This window comes from Perognathus longimembris, chromosome 20 (genome assembly GCF_023159225.1).
Source record: "Perognathus longimembris pacificus isolate PPM17 chromosome 20, ASM2315922v1, whole genome shotgun sequence".
NCBI lineage: Eukaryota > Metazoa > Chordata > Mammalia > Rodentia > Heteromyidae > Perognathus > Perognathus longimembris.
Window position 1 is genome coordinate 39868363 of NC_063180.1, and position 16204 is coordinate 39884566.

Here is a 16204-nt window from a genome sequence, read left to right on the forward strand (position 1 = left end):
ATGCTACAAACCCCTTGAAATTTAGGAATATCCTCTTCATTAAATCAAATGCTCTTACACATTGAGAACCTGAGCTCAGCCTGGTTCACGGCAGAGAGGCAGGGTCTGCTGAGTTAGGGATAAGAAGGGAGCACCACCTGCCTGATCTCTGCATGCTTGCCAGATTTGGAGGTGATGTCCCATCCACCCCTCCGCACAAGTAAACTCTGCCTTGCTGAGTTCCTTTCCAGTTGGGTCCTTCTTCCTACAAGCCGCCCTAACACCCCAACTCAGGTAAAACCAGCACCGAAGGGTGCAGACACCTATTAATACCTTAGGACACATATTAAAATAAAGACAAGGAAACAACGGGGGTGACAAGAGGATCATGACGCCCACAAGGACTTGGCATGGATCATCCAAATGGTAAGAAAAGAGCATTCTGTCTCCTTTGAACTGAGACCCTGCCTAAAAGTCAGGCCGGACAGAAAATGCTGAGACGGGACAAGAAGTGCTGTGAACTATGACCAGAGGTGGACATGGTGATGAGGGAGGGGTGATCTCAGCAGCCGTTGAGTGCTTTGCGGTCTCCTGTGAGGAAGGGGCTCAGGTAAGGAGTACTGGGGAAGTGACCCTACGTCTTTAAGGATGGGGCCAACCGAACATGGAATCCTGGTAGCCAGGCAACAACATTCCAGATCAACAGCAGCCAGCTCACTTGGCTAGCAATCTCGAAGAGCCAGGATGTTCTCCTGCTGTTTGCCAAGATCCAGGTACTCAGGCCTCAGGAAATCTCGGAGTGGTCGCTGGGTCAGTGCTCACCCCCGACTCCAGCGCCTCAGGTCATTTTTCAATAGGCACACAAATGCCACAAATGCCACAAATGCTGTGCCACAGCAAATGAACTCTGACAAGGTAAATTACCTAACTGCCATCCCAGCCACCTCTAGAATCCTCCTCAATTAGTAGGTTTCCTGTTAATACTAATTCTGTGTAGTGTTCACTTCACTTGATCACCCTGAGTCAATCTGAAGTGGGCTCCTATCCCCATCTTAAACTCCCTCTCCTTGATCAGGAGGAAAAGGAGACAGCCGCAACCCAGGATGAGCCCCGTAGGGTGAGCACCCTGGAGCCAGGCATGCTGGAGAAGATGGTCAACCTCCTGGTACCTCTCCACCAGAAGGAGGATCCCTTCTTTGTGCCAGCCTTCCTGTTGACTTACAGAAGGTTTACCACAACTGGGCAAGTGTTGGACCTTCTTTTTAATAGGTAAGTGCCCTCTACAAATCAAAGTGATAGCACTACCTTCCTGACTGGAAAATATTCTAACCAGCAGTTTGTTTAAAATTGATGTTCTCAACCAAAAGTCTGGTAAGACCAGGCAGTGCCTTCCCAAGCTTGCTCCTTTGAAGTGGGTTGGCTCAGGATAATGGGTCCCTTGATAAGGACGTTTGAATTCCTTAGACACAGGACACTAGGGATCATGTATTTGAACTGCTCTGATACACTTTCCTTAAGTTAGCAAAGATCCCAAAGCAATCTACAAGGCCCGCAAAGAATGGTACCCAGAGGCTGGGAATATGGTCTAATGGTCGAGTGCTTGCCACACATACCTGAGCCCTAGGTTTGATTCCTCAGTACCACCTATACAGAAAAAGCCAGAAGTGGCGCTGTGGTTCAAGTGGCAGAGTGCTAGCCTTGAGCAAAACATAGCCAGGCACAGTGATCAGGACCTATGTCCAAACCCCAGGACAGGCCAAAAAAAAAAAAAAAAAAAAAAAAAAGGGGCGAGGGAGGAAGAGAGAGAAAGACAGGAAAAGAGAGAGAGAGAGAGAGAGAGACAGAGACAGAGAGAGAAAGAACTGTAGCTAAACAAAGGGTATACAGTATGGGTAGACTGAGGGCCCCATGTCTACTGAGCCACCAGGGAAGCATCACTGCACAAGCATGTGAAGCACGCACTATGGAAAGGCACATTCCAAGTCCTTAGTGTGAAATTCAGGGAACTGTGCTCATAAATCTCCACATTCAGATAGTGGATTGAGCCAGCCAACCTAGGCAACAGGAGAGATCAGAAAAACAGGACGGTGAACACATGACTTGCTCCTCTCTTCCCATAGGTATGCACATTTCCAACCTAACAGTGAGGAGGATGAGCAAGTAAAGAAGTGAGTGGAATTTGGGACAAAGGGAAGGGCTGTCTTTGAACACTGGCTAAATATTAGGGATTGGGATGAAATGTGCGCAATTCCACTTAGCACAGGACGGTTGATGGGGACTGAGGCTTTATGTAATTGCATAAAAAGCTATGAAAGAGGTGTCCTGGTTCTACCAGGGAGGAGAAGACAGTCTGTGGGCTGGACAGCCCATGGAGAAACAATCCTATCCTATTCAATCCTAGCAAGAATGAGAAGCAGCCTCCAATGGGTGCCACAGGGAAACGGAACAGGCCCTTCTCCTTACATGAGTCTCCTTCTACATAGCATCATGCAAGTGTGTACATTTGATTGGCAGTGTGTACATGGGACCTCTCCTAGCAAGAGGCTGTGGAGAGGCTCAGGAAGGTAAGAGCAGGCTCTCATTCTGCTTCCTATCCAATTGTACATAGCACCCTGTGTTCCATGCTCGCCATGTGGCTGGACAGATATCCTGACGATTTCTGCCAGTCCAAGGACCTGGACAACCTGAACAAGTTGATGGCCTACGTGCAGCTCCACATGCCCTCCTCAGACCTCGTAATGCGTGGATACCTCCTCCTCACCCAGCTGGAGGAGCAGGACAGCAAGAAGGCTGACCAAGACGGAGAGCATTCCTTAGGTAGGTACCCGAGAATATGTGAGTATGGAGGGAAACCAGTCCCCCCAGTGCCCCATGGGATGAGAATCCTAGGTGCTGATTGGCCATTGACTGGGAAGGCACGATGCCTTGTGGATTCTATGTCAGACAGCATCTACACGTTGTATGGAGACTCGCGTGCATAGATACTCACGAACATCTACACTCTCCTTCAAGGTTCAGTCCCAACTCAAACTATACAGCTCCCTCCATTAACAGTGCATCCATTTCCATCCTTAGATCCTGGGCTGCACACAGCACCTGCTCCTGAGGTCAAGGCCGAGGACGGGTCCGGGATGGCAGCAGATGTGGCACCGGAACCCGCTGCTTCACCTGCCGCACAAGAAGACCTGGTGCCTCCACAGGACTCTGTGCCCCACATCGTGGTAGTGCAGTATGTGCCCTCTGTGTAAGGAGCACAACACCTTCTTCCGCCTGCGGGCCTCCAGCTGGTCCTGGTCACCCACCTGAAATACAAACCATCCTGGGAGGTAACATTCCTGTCACTGGCAGCAATACCCACCTGGAGCTGCCTATACTCTGTCAAGTCAACACAGCTGTCCTGCTGAAGGACAGGAAAGTGTCCACAGTGCATCTGCAGCCCAGGATCTCTCTGCTGTGGCGTTGAGCCACTGGTGCACCTCCCACTGTCCTCCTACTGTCCACCTGACCGCAACTTCCTTCACATTCTTTTCTTACCCAGGGGAATTATGTATCACTTTTGTTGTTGTTTTTTTCAGTATGGGGAAATTATTTTAATTACTGATTTTAATAAAATTTCACTGTTTTTTCATTCTGCAATGTGCAATTTTAAGGTAGTAAATCTACTGTCCACTTCATACAACAACTTTGTCTATGTATACAATCTTCTAATAGAGCACATGATTCCCAAGTAGAAGAAAACCTAAACTGGAGGAAGTGAGAGAAGCTGGTGGACTTGCAGGGACAGTGAATCCCTAGGCTGTGGCAAGGAATCTGGCAATATAGGCTGTGGCAAGGAATCTGGCAATAGATACTACCATGTGCTAATACTGGGCCCCTAATAGTTCGGGACTCGGGATGCATCAGACCACAAGCCCTACGGCCAAGAATGGTGTCCTGCCTGTGCCTGGTTTTATTCATCTATAAATTGGGGTTGACAACTGCCCTCTTCAGGACGATATGTGAAGACCTTATCAGTAGTGATTGTGTACTTGTTCACAATCAACTCTACATTAAACACAACCTGACTGCATTGTGCAAATACATCATTGAAAGTGTCAAGGAAAATAACTATAAATTCTGTTGATTATAAAAACAGAGCGTCAAATTTCATAGTTTTGATTTCTTTTTCATGTTTACTAGCATTTTCCCCAAAGATCACCATAGTCAAGGAAAAATATTCAGGAGGATTTTTTAAGGCTGCCAATAGGGAGAGTAGGATTTCTGCGTGTGTGCTTATGAGAAGGGCCTGGAACTTCATCCGGTGTCATTCATTAATCGTCACTACTAAATGGACTCTGACTCCTGCCATCCTGGCAGATGAGATGCTATCTCTCCCACTAGGAAGAATCCACGTGGGCTGGACATTTTCTGCCGAAGAGGTTAACTTAGATGCCTTGTAAATGAGAACACTATTGGATTGGTGCACTCAATGGACATCGGTGACAAATGATTTCTATACATGTCAATTCTATTTTCAGGTAGATGAGGATGACAGGGGTGAACCTAATGAAATAGTCATGCACATTATTAGATGAGTGTAGCTGCATGTTGGGTGAATGAGGACATGGCTCAACTTGCAGAGAATTTCAGTACCATGGGCTACGTCCAGAGATCAAACCTCACGATTGGTAAAATATTAAGAAAACACGAATGGAGCCAGACATCAGTGGATCGTGCCTGTAGTTGTAGATACTGAGATCCAACGATATCAAGTCCAAACATGCCTTGGCACTTAATATCTAATAATCTACAAAACAACAACAACAACAACATAGATGGTAGTGGAGCTGTGGCTCTAGTACATAGATGGTAGTGGAGCTGTGGCTCTAGTTGTACAGCACTAGCCCTGAGCAAAAGAAGTTCAGGAAAAGCACACAGGCCATAAGTTCAAGGCCCACAATATGCACATACACCAAAAAACAAAACAAACAAACAAGAAAAACAGGCAAAACGGCATACAGAAAAGAAGACGTGAGATTTTGAAAGCAAGACCTCTACTGTTATGGAAGATATAATTCCTTTTGTTTTTGCCAGTGCTGGGGCTTGGATCTCAGGATCTGAGCACTGTCCCTGGCTTCTTATTGCTTCATGGCTACCATCCTACCTCTTGAACCCAGATTTTCCACTGCTGTAAGTAACCTCAAGACTGGCCCGCGATGGAATAGGTGGCCCACAAGGTAAAGTTTCGAAGGGCACATGAGAGTGAAATCATATATAGCCTTTTCTTTCCATTTCGGGGTTAGTGGTTATAGCTGCAGCCTCAGCGATGTGTCCCCAGTAATACTGATTTTAAGAACCACATTTCCTTTCAGTAGTTTTTGCTTTTATATCGCCCTTAAGGCATGCTTTTGATTTGTATACAAAACTTAACGAGTCCTATTCTGTCTGGCTCATCCCTTTAATCCAATCTACTCAGGAGGCTGAGATCTGAGCATTGCAATTCAAAGCCAGCCTGGGCAGGAAACTCTAGGACACATATCTCCAATTAACCATCAGAAAACCAAAGTCGAGTGCTAGCCTTGAGCTGAAGAGTTCAAGCCCCACAATCTACCAGAAAATAAAAATCCAATTCGTGATGGAGACTAGATCGAGGAAGTGGGATGGTCTGGTGATGCCAGTTTGAAACTCTTACACGCCCGCCACATGGTCCTGGTCAAATGGTGCATACTTATAACTGTCCTTGAGATTGGGGACAATTACTGTGTGGTACCTGGTGCCTGGTGGGGAAGAGGGAGGATACTACGACCCAATCCCAGGGCAGTTGTGAATGGGTGTGGGGGATATCTGCCCAGGTGACTGATCTGAAGGAAATCCATCAGATGCCTACCTGGACCTGCTGGGTGCAACATGGAGATAGCAGTGGCAGTATCTGAGGGAATATTTAGGAGTGACAGGAAAACTGAGGCTGGGTGGGTAGATGGGATTTAATGGAGACTGTCAGGCTGCTAGGGTTATCTGAAGTGATTATGAGTAGGTGGGTGTGGGGTCAATTTACAGGTGGCTGTGGTCCCAGAATGGGTGACAGGGGACCTGAGGTACTGGCCAGTCACCAGCATAAAACCTGGTCAGGGAAGATGTCCTGTTGTGCGTATTTTAGGAGACAGAATCTACTCTAGGTTTGGAGACTGTCAGGCATTGGCACTCACTATGAACATCTACACTCTCATTAAAGGTTCAGTCTCAACTCAGTTTCTAGAGTTCTCTCCATTAACAGTGCATCCATTTCCAACCTTAGATCTGGGGCTGCACACAGCACCTGCTCCTGAGGTCAAGGCCGAGGACGGGTCCGGGATGGCAGCAGATGTGGCACTGGAACCCGCTGCTTCACCTGCCGCACAAGAAGACCTGGTGCCTCCACAGGACTCTGTGCCCCACATCGTGGTAGTGCAGTATGTGTCCTCTGTGTAAGGAGCACAACACCTTCTGCCTCCTGTGGGCCTCCAGCTGGTTCTGGTCGCCCATCTGACATAGAAAAGCACCCAGTTAGAAAGGCAGGAAGTAACCTTTGTGTCACTGGCAGGCAATATCCACCTGGAGCTGCCTAAACTCTGCCAAATCAACCCATCTGTGCTGATGAAGGATAGCAAGGCATCTACAGTGCAAGAAATGTTTACTTCTTTAAAATAAAAATTAACCAAAATATACGGAAATATCCCTTGATTATGTCACTTAAGTGACACATTACTATCTTCCTAGAAAACTTTAGGTTGATGTCTATAAGTGGTATGTACTAGAAGATAGTATGTCATAAAACCAAATGCATTGTGCAGCAGGGACTCACACCTATAATACTACCTACTTAGAAGTCTCAGACCTAAACATCAGAGCTCAAGGCCACTGTACCGCAGTTAAGTCCCTGAGTACCTTATCTCTAATAAATTACCAAAGAAAGAAGTGGATCTTTGACTTATGTCCCAGGACACTTGCCTTGAGACAAAAACATCAGGGACAGCATCCAGGCGAGAATGCGAGCCCAAGGACCAACACATTACAAAAGCAAACACCAAAATGAAGTGAAGTCAACTGTCAGCAAGAAACAGCATTTCTCCATATGAAATTCTTCACAGTGTGCAATGTATTTTCATATGCAAAATTGAAGTTGACAAAGTTATTTTTCTCATATTTGGAATGTACATTATGTATGGGATGAGTGGTAAACTCAATTGTGTGATATTGAAATGAATTATGTGATCATGAAGGCACATAGTGAACTTTAACTTGGTAGCGAGTCATTTGCACATGTGTCCAAGTTTGGGTTTGCATCTCTCTATAATCATTTGTCCTCAAACATTTCCTTTCATTTTCCTCTCTTAAAATTAGCTAGAGTTGACACCAGGCAAAGGACTTCACAGTGAGAGAAAAGTATCTTTCCTATCAAAGTACTCTGCTTCCTTTCCAACAATCTTGTAAGAATCATTCTTCTGAAAGTTGCTCATCTCAACAGGTGGCTCGGGCCTTGTGCAAAGCATTTCAGTTATATTCTTTTCCTTCCTGGGATTTGAATGCAGATATAATGCTACAAACCCCTTGAAATTTAGGAATATCCTCTTCATTAAATCAAATGCTCTTACACATTGAGAACCTGAGCTCAGCCTGGTTCACGGCAGAGAGGCAGGGTCTGCTGAGTTAGGGATAAGAAGGGAGCAACCTGCCTGATCTCTGCATGCTTGCCAGATTTGGAGGTGATGTCCCATCTACCCCTCCGCACAAGTAAACTCTGCCTTGCTGAGTTCCTTTCCAGTTGGGTCCTTCTTCCTACAAGCCGCCCTAACACCCCAACTCAGGTAAAACCAGCACCGAAGGGTGCAGACACCTATTAATACCTTAGGACACATATTAAAATAAAGACAAGGAAACAACGGGGGTGACAAGAGGATCATGACACCCACAAGGACCTGGCATGGATCATCCAAATGGTAAGAAAAGAGCATTCTGTCTCCTTTGAACTGAGACCCTGCCTAAAAGCCAGGCCGGACAGAAAATGCTGAGACGGGACAAGAAGTGCTGTGAACTATGACCAGAGGTGGACATGGTGATGAGGGAGGGGTGATCTCAGCAGCCGTTGAGTGCTTTGCGGTCTCGTGTGAGGAAGGGGCTCAGGTAAGGAGTACTGGGGAAGTGACCCTACGTCTTTAAGGATGGGGCCAACCGAACATGGAATCCTGGTAGCCAGGCAACAACATTCCAGATCAACAGCAGCCAGCTCACTTGGCTAGCAATCTCGAAGAGCCAGGATGTTCTCCTGCTGTTTGCCAAGATCCAGGTACTCAGGTCTCAGGAAATCTCGGAGTGGTCGCTGGGTCAGTGCTCACCCCCGACTCCAGCGCCTCAGGTCATTTTTCAATAGGCACACAAATGCCACAAATGCTACAAATGCTGTGCCACAGCAAATGAACTCTGACAAGGTAAATTACCTAACTGCCATCCCAGCCACCTCTAGAATCCTCCTCAATTAGTAGGTTTCCTGTTAATACTAATTCTGTGTAGTGTTCACTTCACTTGATCACCCTGAGTCAATCTGAAGTGGGCTCCCATCCCCATCTTAAACTCCCTCTCCTTGATCAGGAGGAAAAGGAGACAGCCGCAACCCAGGATGAGCCCCGTATGGTAGGCACCCTGGAGCCAGGCATGCTGGAGAAGATGGTCAACCTCCTGGTACCTCTCCACCAGAAGGAGGATCCCTTCTTTGTGCCAGCCTTCCTGTTGACTTACAGAAGGTTTACCACAACTGGGCAAGTGTTGGACCTTCTTTTTAATAGGTAAGTGCCCTCTACAAATCAAAGTGATAGCACTACCTTCCTGACTGGAAAATATTCTAACCAGCAGTTTGTTTAAAATTGATGTTCTCAACCAAAAGTCTGGTAAGACCAGGCAGTGCCTTCCCAAGCTTGCTCCTTTGAAGTGGGTTGGCTCAGGATAATGGGTCCCTTGATAAGGACGTTTGAATTCCTTAGACACAGGACACTAGGGATCATGTGTTTGAACTGCTCTGATACACTTTCCTTAAGTTAGCAAAGATCCCAAAGCAATCTACAAGGCCCCCAAAGAATGGTACCCAGAGGCTGGGAATATGGTCTAATGGTCGAGTGCTTGCCACACATACCTGAGCCCTAGGTTTGATTCCTCAGTACCACCTATACAGAAAAAGCCAGAAGTGGCGCTGTGGTTCAAGTGGCAGAGTGCTAGCCTTGAGCAAAACATAGCCAGGCACAGTGATCAGGACCTATGTCCAAACCCCAGGACAGGCCAAAAAAAAAAAAAAAGGGGGGGGGGGCGAGAGAGGAAGAGAGAGAAAGACAGGAAAAGAGAGAGAGAGAGAGAGACAGAGACAGAGAGAGAAAGAACTGTAGCTAAACAAAGGGTATACAGTATGGGTGGACTGAGGGCCCCATGTCTACTGAGCCACCAGGGAAGCATCACTGCACAAGCATGTGAAGCACGCACTATGGAAAGGCACATTCCAAGTCCTTAGTGTGAAATTCAGGGAACTGTGCTCATAAATCTCCACATTCAGATAGTGGATTGAGCCAGCCAACCTAGGCAACAGGAGAGATCAGAAAAACAGGACGGTGAACACATGACTTCCTCCTCTCTTCCCATAGGTATGCACATTTCCAACCTAACAGTGAGGAGGATGAGCAAGTAAAGAAGTGAGTGGAATTTGGGACAAAGGGAAGGGCTGTCTTTGAACACTGGCTAAATATTAGGGATTGGGATGAAATGTGCGCAATTCCACTTAGCACAGGACGGTTGATGGGGACTGAGGCTTTATGTAATTGCATAAAAAGCTATGAAAGGGGTGTCCTGGTTCTACCAGGGAGGAGAAGACAGTCTGTGGGCTGGACAGCCCATGGAGAAACAATCCTATCCTATTCAATCCTAGCAAGAATTAATGAGAAGCAGCCTCCAATGGGTGCCACAGGGAAACGGAACAGGCCCTTCTCCTTACATGAGTCTCCTTCTACATAGCATCATGCAAGTGTGTACATTTGATTGGCAGTGTGTACATGGGACCTCTCCTAGCAAGAGGCTGTGGAGAGGCTCAGGAAGGTAAGAGCAGGCTCTCATTCTGCTTCCTATCCAATTGTACATAGCACCCTGTGTTCCATGCTCGCCATGTGGCTGGACAGATATCCTGACGATTTCTGCCAGTCCAAGGACCTGGACAACCTGAACAAGTTGATGGCCTACGTGCAGCTCCACATGCCCTCCTCAGACCTCGTAATGCGTGGATACCTCCTCCTCACCCAGCTGGAGGAGCAGGACAGCAAGAAGGCTGACCAAGAGGGAGAGCATTCCTTAGGTAGGTACCTGAGAATATACGAGTATGGAGGGAAACCAGTCCCCCCAGTGCCCCATGGGATGAGAATCCTAGGTGCTGATTGGCCATTGACTGGGAAGGCACGATGCCTTGTGGATTCTATGTCAGGCAGCTTCTACGCCTTGTATGGAGACTCGCGTGCATAGATACTCACGAACATCTACACTCTCCTTCAAGGTTCAGTCCCAACTCAAACTATACAGCTCCCTCCATTAACAGTGCATCCATTTCCATCCTTAGATCCTGGGCTGCACACAGCACCTGCTCCTGAGGTCAAGGCCGAGGACGGGTCCGGGATGGCAGCAGATGTGGCACCGGAACCCGCTGCTACACCTGCCGCACAAGAAGACCTGGTGCCTCCGCAGGACTCTGTGGCCCACATCGTGGTAGTGCAGTATGTGCCCTCTGTGTAAGGAGCACAACACCTTCTGCCTCCTCCTGTGGCCCTCTAGCTAGTTTTGTTCACCCATCTGATATAGGAAAGCAGGGTAAGGTAGAAAGTGGTTTAGTGAAGGTTTAGAAGGGTTATTGAATGTATCTTTCACAATACAGTATATGTATTTGCAATGTAATATTATATCAAGTAACTTTCCAAATAAGTAAAGTGCATGTTTTTTCTATGATTGTCCTACGGCTTATATTCAGGGCCTAATGATCTTGCTTAATGAAGTACGGTTAAGATAATGCTGTACCACCAGATCCACCTCTCAAGTTTTGCTTTTGGTGCTTCAGGGGTAATAAGAGATTCCTTAGGATTGTTTTGTCAGAGATATCTTCAAACCTTTATAATCAACCTCCCGAGTCTCTAGGATTATAAGTGCAAGCCAAGTGTACCCAAGTTTCTTTACTTCATATTATTCTTGAACAAGTTCTCCCTATGGTTTTCCATATGCAACTTAAACTGTTAAGAATCTCACAATCTTCCTGCTTCTGCATACCCATAAAAATTTCATTTTTTTTTTGCCAGTCCTGAGACTTGATCTCAGGACAGGACTTGCATAAATTTTTTAATTAATGAAATAAAAAATGCTGTTTGTAGTCACTGAATCTATTACATCTGGTAGTATCGGGCTTGTTTAACTTTTATTTCAGCACTTCCTATTCTGAAATGAGATGCTGGTCAGATGCGACCAGTTTCCTCCCTCCAATAATGCTGGCCATTCAGGAGACTAGAATACAAAAAGATCAAGCTTGGAAAACAGTCTCCAGAATGAGTGCAGGTTCTTCCTTTAGAGAACTTCAATAGCATATGGAAATCCCTGAAAGCCCCATGTAGTGAGAGAGATCAGACATGCAAGCGCACGTGTACGGACACACACAGACACACACACCCACGGGTATGTGACTATAAATGTAAATATATGTTCTGAACACAAATGAAATTCTTTTTTTTTTGTTTTAGCAAAACTCAAAGAATCAGCCAAGCAGTAGTGGCTTATGCCAGTAACACTGTCACTACTGGGGGGACTGACATCTGAGCCTCCTGCCTCCAGTCCCGGCAGGAAAGTCTGTACAACCCTTATCTTCAAATTATTACCCCAAAGCCAGAAGTGCAGCTGTCACTCAAGTGATAGACAGTAACTCTTACGCAGAAATGTTGAAGGACAGCATATAGGCCCTCAGTTCAAACACTAGGACCAGCACTAAAGATGTTTTATATGTAGGACTGGGAATGAGGCTGAGTGGTAAAGTGCTTGCCTAGCATGCTTGAAGGCCAGGGTTTGATTCCTCAGCACCACCTAGAAAGAAAAAGCTGGAAGTGGTCCTGTGGCTCAAATGGTGGAGTGCTAGCCTAGAGCAAAAGGAAGCCAAGGACAGTACTCAGCCCTTGAGTTCAAGCCCCAGGACTGGCAAAAAAAGGGGTTTCATATGTACATATCAACAACACAATTGCTAGGAATTAACAAAGGTAAGTAGACCCATTAAATGGACAAGCAAGCTGTTGCAAAAAGAACTTAATATTCCTACTCATCTCACACAAAATTCTGACTTGGGCTTTCATTTTTTACCTGCCATAGCACAAAGGCTTGAAGTCAAGGCCAGGCTGCTATCTCCTGTTTTAGCCACAAGTCCATTTCTGTCTTCTGATGCTTCACTGGTGGTAAGGTTCTTATGGACTTTCTTGCCAGGATGGCTTTGGCTAGGATTACTCATGAGTTATTGTCCTCATCTTCTGGTCTGCATTTGAGAAGCTCATTCTAAAATCTGTATGGGATTATAAGAAAACAAAACATCTTAAATCCATACTCGCTAATAAAGAGGTTCGCCGAGGTGCTGGTGATTCACGCCTGTATTCTTCAGTACTAAGAAGATGGAGTCGTGAAGATACTTATCTCCAAAAAAACCACAAAAAGCCGTAGGCAGAGCTCTGGTACAAGTGACAGAACAGCAGCCATGAGCAGAAAACGGGCCTAAGCTGCACCTCTGGCCACCCCATCTGGATTTCACATCCTTCCTGGCCACGACAGCTGTCATTCAGCCAAATATCACAGGATCTTCAGACGCCCAAGCTGCCTTCACATCATCCCCGGATCTCCACAAAGTGGCCCCCCAACAGCTTCCCACAGATAACCGGGAAGCCCCCACTGTAGCTCTGAGACCTGGCGCCCAGGCCTCCTCCCCCTCACTCAGAAACCATGGCAACCTAAATCAGCCCGCCCCGTCTGGTTAACGACAAACATGAAGCCCCTCTGGCAACCCCAAACCCTTCTTTCCCGCTTCTTCTCGGCCCCTCCATTGCCATGCGCATCCAAGCCAAGCAGCCAGGCAGCCAGCCTCGAGCTGCGTCCTTCGCGGGTCGTCCTGACCCTGTGCCCTTCACCGCGGCAAACAGCAGCACCTGGGCTCCCTCACCACGCCAAGCGTCACCTCGCACCCAGGGCCCAGCGACCTCCACGAACACACGGGGTTCGCGGGAGACACTGCGGCCTCGCATCAGCACCGCTCCCGGGCCTCCCGAACTGCCCCGAGGGCCACCGGGGTCTCCAGAACCTCGGCCTGGGATCCCCAAGTCGGCACCCACATCGCAAGCCCTGCCGCTCTGGACACCTCAAGGAACAACAACAATGGTTCCCCAGGGCCAGAGGCTGCAGCCCCGCTAACCTTGCCGGCTCCACGGCTTCGCTGCCGCCGCTCAGAACCGGGAAGGAGCCGGGTGCCTGCGGACTGGGCCGCTCCCATCTGCGCAGGCGCACAAGCGAGATCCGCGGCCATACAGGGCTCGGTTATTTGCGGCAAAGCAGCGCCCAGGGCCACAGAGTGATGGCCAAGGACTTTTGAGGACAGAGCCAGGCCCTCTTGCTATTTCTCTTCCCTGTATGTAGGGCCTCAACCGAGGGCCTAGGCTGTTTTCTTCAAGGCCAGTCGGGCACCTGCCCTTTGTCCTTTAATATATTATCTTTGACCTTTTTTTATGCCAGTCATTGGACTTGAACGCAAGTCCTGCACTGTTTATGCTCAAGATCTTAACACAAAACATGAGACCCAAAGCTACACTATGACTGCATAAGACATCACAGATGCATGCAACAGAATGCAGGGTTAAAAACACAAAGACACAAAAATTCACAAGGAATGTCTTTGAATGGAAAGACAAAGTGATTGCAGCTTTTTTTAACTGAGGGGTGGGGGGAGGGCCAGTCCTGGGGCTTGAATCCAGGGCCTGAGCACTGTCCCTGGCTTCTTTTTGCTCAAGGCCAGAACTCTACCACTTGAGCCATAGCGCCACTTCTGGCTTTTTTCTATATATGTGGTGCTGAGGAATTGAACCGAGGGCTTCATGTATATGGTGTTCCGCGTCCTGTAGGCCACATTCCCAGCCCCTGGTTGTAGCTTTTAGAACAACATTTGAGGATCTATTTATTTTTTAGACTACCTTTTAAATAATATATTTATTAACATAAATTTGACCAAAACAATAAATGCAGAAAATATATTATTCTAATAAATCCCATCTGAATTTTAGATTCAATGACAAGACACCAAAAATTCAATGTATGCTCAACATATTTTGAGGTTATTTAAAGATATTCATAGTTTGTTCAATAAAGTACAAGTCTACATATAAATTAATATAAAATATTTGTATGTGTCTATATGAATACATGTGCAGAGGAAACATATTATTTTTACTACTACTACTACCACTACTATTATTTTAGTGCTGGTCCTGGGCTTAGAGTCTGGGTGCTATACCCAGCACTCCACCAGTTGGGTCACAGCTCTCCTTCCAGCTTTTGTGGCAGTGCATTACAGATAAGATTCTCACAACTTTCCTATCTAAGACTTTGAGTACCTAGGATTACAAACTTGATCGCTAGCATCTGGCACCAAAATATTTGTAATCCCATTTGGTGGTTGTATGACCTTGAACTTGTGAGGCAAAAAAGACTCTGCCATTTAAGCTATTCACCCACATCCATTTTGAAGTTTTCACTAACTAAGATGTACTACACAAAAAATTATAGATATTGGAAAGCCTGAAAAATATAAATATTAGTGCTTCTTAATACACAAAAATGGGAAAGGCATACAAAGTGAATAACATAGAAAGAAGCCAGGTACTTAGGGCTCATACCTGTAATCTTAGCTACTCAGGAGACTGAGATATGAAGATCCACAGTTATCTCTAAGAAACAACCCAAAACCAAGAAGTGAGGAAAAGAAACTCAGGGACAGTGCCCAGGCTCTGAGTTCAAGACCAAAGAACAGTGCATAAACAAATAATAATAACATAGGAAGTAACAGGAATAACTTAATATTTATACATAAAAACTTACAAATAGGGCTGGGAACATAGCAGTAGAGTGCTTGCCTAGCATGCATGAAGCCCTGTGTTCTATTCCTCAGTACCACATGAGTAAAAATAGTCAGAATTGGTGCTGTGGCTCAAGTGGTAGAGTGCTACCATGAGCAAAAGGAAACCAGGGACAGTGCTCATGTCCTGAGTTTAAGCCCCAAGACTGACAAAAACAAACAAACAAAAAAAACACGCACAAGATAACTAACAAAGAGAAAAACCTATACAGAAGAACAGGTAAGAAAGTATGCTAAAATCAGAGTATAGGCTAAATTAGGACAAATGACTAAAGAATATTTCATTGATTTTTCTTCACCTACATTTTTTGGTACTGAAATTATATTTAATGTCATATTCACTACATGATGCTTTTAATCCCAAGCCAGGTTCTAACCTGAATGTTTTTCATATTTGCTGTTTTTACTCTTGGTTGATCCTGAAAGCTGTCCTCCTGTTTTTGACTCAGACTTCCACTTCTGGTACATTCTGGTCTATAACTCCCTAAAAGAAAAGAAAACATTTGCTTAGCAGACTTTAAAAATTGAGGTGCTCTTCTTCTCACTTAGGTAGCCATAACCCCTCTGCAAATCACCGTTACAGTAACAATAAATGAAAACTGTTTCTGTTCTCTCTATGACTCCTACACTAACCCATCTCTTCCCAAAGCATTGCAGTGTGCGTCACTAGCTTCCCACCCTTAGATCAACTCAACTGTTATTTCCCTGAGGACTATTGTTAGAATACTTTATTTATATCCTTGTATGCCACACACCAGGTTTTAAAATACACTGCACCTTGAATTGTCTCATCGAATCTATGCAACTTGCCCAAATCAGGGCGCTCAGTCTGCTTAATGGAACACCCGAAACCCTGCTGCCAACCCCAAATCTCTTATCCCCCTTCTGCTCGGCCACCGCGGCCATCCCGGAGCCAGGCGGTCCCGGGACCCCGCGCCCGATCCCGCGGCGCACAGCAGCATCTCCGCGCCCACGGCACCGCCCTCCCCTTACACGGCCCCACCACGCCCAGCATCCGCTCAGACCCACGGCCCGGCCACCGCCACGGAC

At 46.4% G+C, this 16204-nt stretch overlaps 2 protein-coding genes across 2 annotated transcripts; both read left to right on the top strand.

Moving 5' to 3' along the window:
- The first annotated feature begins 873 nt into the window (after positions 1-873).
- Positions 874-4102, top strand: LOC125368211 (ral guanine nucleotide dissociation stimulator-like). The gene is made up of 5 exons (XM_048369054.1): positions 874-1248; positions 2100-2147; positions 2588-2796; positions 3055-3223; positions 3970-4102. The coding sequence occupies exons 1-5, from the start codon at positions 1118-1120 to the stop codon at positions 4100-4102; spliced, it is 690 nt and encodes a 229-aa protein (XP_048225011.1). The 5' UTR covers positions 874-1117.
- Positions 4103-8447: 4345 nt separating this feature from the next.
- LOC125368212 (ral guanine nucleotide dissociation stimulator-like) lies at positions 8448-10752 on the top strand. The gene is made up of 4 exons (XM_048369055.1): positions 8448-8777; positions 9621-9668; positions 10113-10321; positions 10580-10752. The coding sequence occupies exons 1-4, from the start codon at positions 8623-8625 to the stop codon at positions 10750-10752; spliced, it is 585 nt and encodes a 194-aa protein (XP_048225012.1). The 5' UTR covers positions 8448-8622.
- Positions 10753-16204: the final 5452 nt, after the last annotated feature.

Coding starts and splice junctions, on each gene's coding strand:
- LOC125368212 (XM_048369055.1), top strand. CDS start 8,623: ATGGTAGGCACCCTGGAGCCAGGCATGCTGGAGAAGATGGTCAACCTC. Junction 8,778..9,620: donor TTGGACCTTCTTTTTAATAG/GTAAGTGCCCTC, acceptor CTCTTCCCATAG/GTATGCACATTTCCAACCTA. Junction 9,669..10,112: donor GAGGATGAGCAAGTAAAGAA/GTGAGTGGAATT, acceptor AATTGTACATAG/CACCCTGTGTTCCATGCTCG.
- LOC125368211 (XM_048369054.1), top strand. CDS start 1,118: ATGCTGGAGAAGATGGTCAACCTCCTGGTACCTCTCCACCAGAAGGAG. Junction 2,148..2,587: donor GAGGATGAGCAAGTAAAGAA/GTGAGTGGAATT, acceptor AATTGTACATAG/CACCCTGTGTTCCATGCTCG. Junction 2,797..3,054: donor AGACGGAGAGCATTCCTTAG/GTAGGTACCCGA, acceptor TTCCATCCTTAG/ATCCTGGGCTGCACACAGCA.